Raw genomic sequence first — 3138 nt, 5'->3', positions numbered from 1 at the left:
ACCTCCCTCTCCGCCGTCCCAACTCGTACCCTGCCGCCGGCCTCCCCCCAAGCGCCGCTGCTCTTGACCTGCAACGACCAACGACGACGGCCCCCCGTCGCTGCCCCCTCCTTCCCCGTCCCGCCGCGGCGAGGAGATCCATTCCCGCCGCCGCCGTTGCCCCCGCCCCCTCTCCCCGATTCAGACCACATCCTCCCACCATAACTCGCCGTCGGGCCTCCTCCTCCCCTCCTCGCAGATCCAGAGCACAAATCCAAACAACACACCATTTGCCCGTTGGCTTCCCCCTCACTTCCCCTCACGCGCGCGACCTCGTCGTCGTCGTCGGCTCGGAGATCTCGCCTTCCCGCCGGAAGCAGCCATGGACGTCGTCGACTCCGTGGTGGACCCCCTCCGCGAGTTCGCCAACGACAGCGTCCGCCTCGTCAAGCGCTGCCACAAGCCCGACCGCAAGGGTAAGGACCAAAGACTCGTGCCTACTCGTCTAGATCCGGTTCATTTTCCTCTTTCGCCAGATCTGACGCTGATTGGGAGCGCAGAGTTCACAAGGTGGCGGCACGGACGGTGATCGGGTTCGTCGTCATGGGGTTCGTCGGCTTGTTCGTCAAGCTCATCTTCATCCCCATCAACAACATCATCGTCGGCTCCGGCTAGGTGCGAACGCGTCTCCTCCGATCTCGTCTCCCTCTTGTTTGCACGGTTTAGTTAGACTTGGGTCCTGTTGTCTCGCGCTATGATCTGTTGGATCTGTGGTGTGCGCGCACAGTCCTGTGATCTGACCAATATTCAGTAAGCTAGATTTTAGTAGATCCTTTTTTCCTCCAAATAGCCCTGCCAATTTGTACCTTGTTAGGAGAATTTAGATGAGTCAAGGGTAATCAGCTATGGGGAACTGGGGTCATGCTTAAGTCATTTCCGCTAGTTGCCTCCGCAGGACGAATTGGGGGCATAGGCTGGTTCCTCACCACACAATTTGGGAAAAGAGGAGCTTTTGCAATGTTTTGCTGTTTCTGCACATACCACCAGTTCGCCCAAGTTGGTGTCGATTCAGTGCATCTAAATTGGCACCTACTGAGTAGAGAGGTTACATACCAATGTTTGTCCATGGTTCGTGCTATGTGTCGATGTATTCTTCATTCTTTAATGCACCTGTGTTCACGCATGGCCATCTTTATGTATTCACAATATAAAGTTGATCTATACACGCATGGCAAGCTTTTGTAAAATAAGAAAATAGGTAGGAGTCAAAATATTGTAGGACACGTGTTATGCAGTGTTGATCTATACTTTAATGCACCTGTGTTCACGCATGGCCAGCTTTATGTAGCAGTGTCGCGTGTGACCTCAAAAAGGCTTTGAAAATCCTGATTGAAAATGAAGATGGTACTACTGATTCTCAGACCAGGAACATTGTGTTTCCTGAGCTCTTCCAATCCATTTCTTAGAATCCATGCTGGTGGTGTCTTCTACAATATGTGCATTATTCTATTTACCATGTTAGCTATGGCCGACCAGTCTGTTCTATCTATTTCATGTGGTCGTCCGATATGTGTGGTGCCAACTGCCATTTCTTTGCTAGCTGATGTCAATAGTCTTTTGGTTCATACAGCTTAGTGCCTCATATATGAATGCTCTTTCTGGGTTTTTCAATTTCTCTTCCCCCTATCTTTTGCTGACTACACTGATTATATGCCTTTCTACACCGATGCTCTTTTTTATGCTGGTCCTATGTCATGGGTGTTAATATCTACTACCTATTTACTGCTTGTTGTGCAAAAACTTTTGGTTATTGTAAATCATTCCCTGCTGTATAAAGTTTGGTTTTAGTCTGTTGCATTTTGTTGGTTCCTATCTTGTCAATGTATACAACAATATTCTTTCTTGGTGGCCATTTGTGCTTCACATTTTTTGGGTATGCTACTTCTCTAATGAGTGGGTGCATCTCTTCTTTGTTTTATCATTCTATATTGTTTTCCTAACCTTTTTGGTATTCTGCTTTCTCCTTGCAGATGGCAAGCACCATTTTGTTGGTTCCTGTCTTGCCAATGTCTACAGCAATGTGTGCGTCCTTTGTCTCATCTGCGGCATTACCGTAGGGCAACTCATAATGGGCCTATCAAGCATACTAACCTTGTGATTATAGATAAAGAGGTTGATTTCAGTGCCATTCTGATAAATATATTTTTAGCCCTATGAATTGAAAAATGAGTGCTTCTTGGTTGTTTCTGTTGTTGGTCCAGAAGATTCTTGGTGCTTTTAGTGCAGTACTATACTATGCTCCTTGGCACTTCTTGCTGTGTTAACTAAATGGTTTAGTCCCGCGCTTCATAGAAGCAGTTTTAACTAAATGTAATGAACTAATTAAGTGCCTTCTTTTATTGTTGGCTAATCCTTTGGTTTTATCGCATGCTACATTCTACTCTCTCCATTCCTAAATATAAGTCTTTCTAGACATTTCAAATGGGCTAGAACATACGGATGTATATGATGATATGCTACCACTCTAATAAGTCCAAGCACTATAAACCCTATGAACTTAATAATGATACTCTGTATGCTATGAGTAAAGTGCTCTATTTTCTTGCGTCACCTTGTATGAATGAGTATATCGTCTTAACTATCTGGGGACAAAAATCATTGTATTAGCTGAATTTGTGTTATCTTTCTAAAGAACTTGTCCTTTTTTGAATGTTCTGTTCATAATATATTGGCTCCAGTGTTTTGATTCTTCTCTTCTGATTCATGTAACAGGGCGACGGCCGAAGGCATGATGATAGTTCTATTGCTGTTCTAGTGTAGCAAAGGTAGCCTAGTCGACTATGGTCGCGTAGTTAGTCATGCATACAGTTTCATCTGACTGGAGCAGGAGCCCAGTTTGTGCTGATTGTCAATTCTCGTTGTGATTGTCCCTATATCTGTGTGACTGATTGTATTTGTATCTGTGTTGTAACTGTGTCATGACAGAAGGAGCCCAGTATATTTGTATGACTGTGATTGATTCTTGCAGTTGTTATTTGAAGTATTACTTGTCTTTTCTGTCTGTTCTTATTTAAACATGGTTATTTATTTCTGTCAAATTGTCAAATTGTAATCTGAATAATATGATGCTACCAAAAGGGTCCCACTTTAATAGAACCT

General features: G+C 44.6%; 1 protein-coding gene across 1 annotated transcript; it reads left to right on the top strand.

Moving 5' to 3' along the window:
* The first annotated feature begins 311 nt into the window (after window positions 1-311).
* On the top strand, window positions 312-654 carry LOC125525834 (protein transport protein Sec61 subunit gamma-like). Its single transcript, XM_087536098.1, has 2 exons — window positions 312-455; window positions 542-654. Exons 1-2 carry the CDS (start codon window positions 362-364, stop codon window positions 652-654), a joined length of 207 nt encoding a protein of 68 aa, XP_087392224.1. The 5' UTR covers window positions 312-361.
* Window positions 655-3138: the final 2484 nt, after the last annotated feature.

This window comes from Triticum urartu, chromosome 7A, assembly GCF_056163025.1.
Source record: "Triticum urartu cultivar PI428250 chromosome 7A, HENAU_Tu73, whole genome shotgun sequence".
NCBI classification, from domain to species: domain Eukaryota; kingdom Viridiplantae; phylum Streptophyta; class Magnoliopsida; order Poales; family Poaceae; genus Triticum; species Triticum urartu.
The sequence above is the reverse complement of the archived record's forward strand: the minus strand, read 5'-3'. Positions and strand labels throughout refer to the sequence as shown.

Excerpts from the sequence above, each read along its gene's own strand:
- LOC125525834 (XM_087536098.1), top strand. The coding sequence starts at position 362 with ATGGACGTCGTCGACTCCGTGGTGGACCCCCTCCGCGAGTTCGCCAAC. Across the intron at positions 456-541 it reads CCACAAGCCCGACCGCAAGG|TTCACAAGGTGGCGGCACGG; the intron begins GTAAGGACCAAA and ends GGGAGCGCAGAG.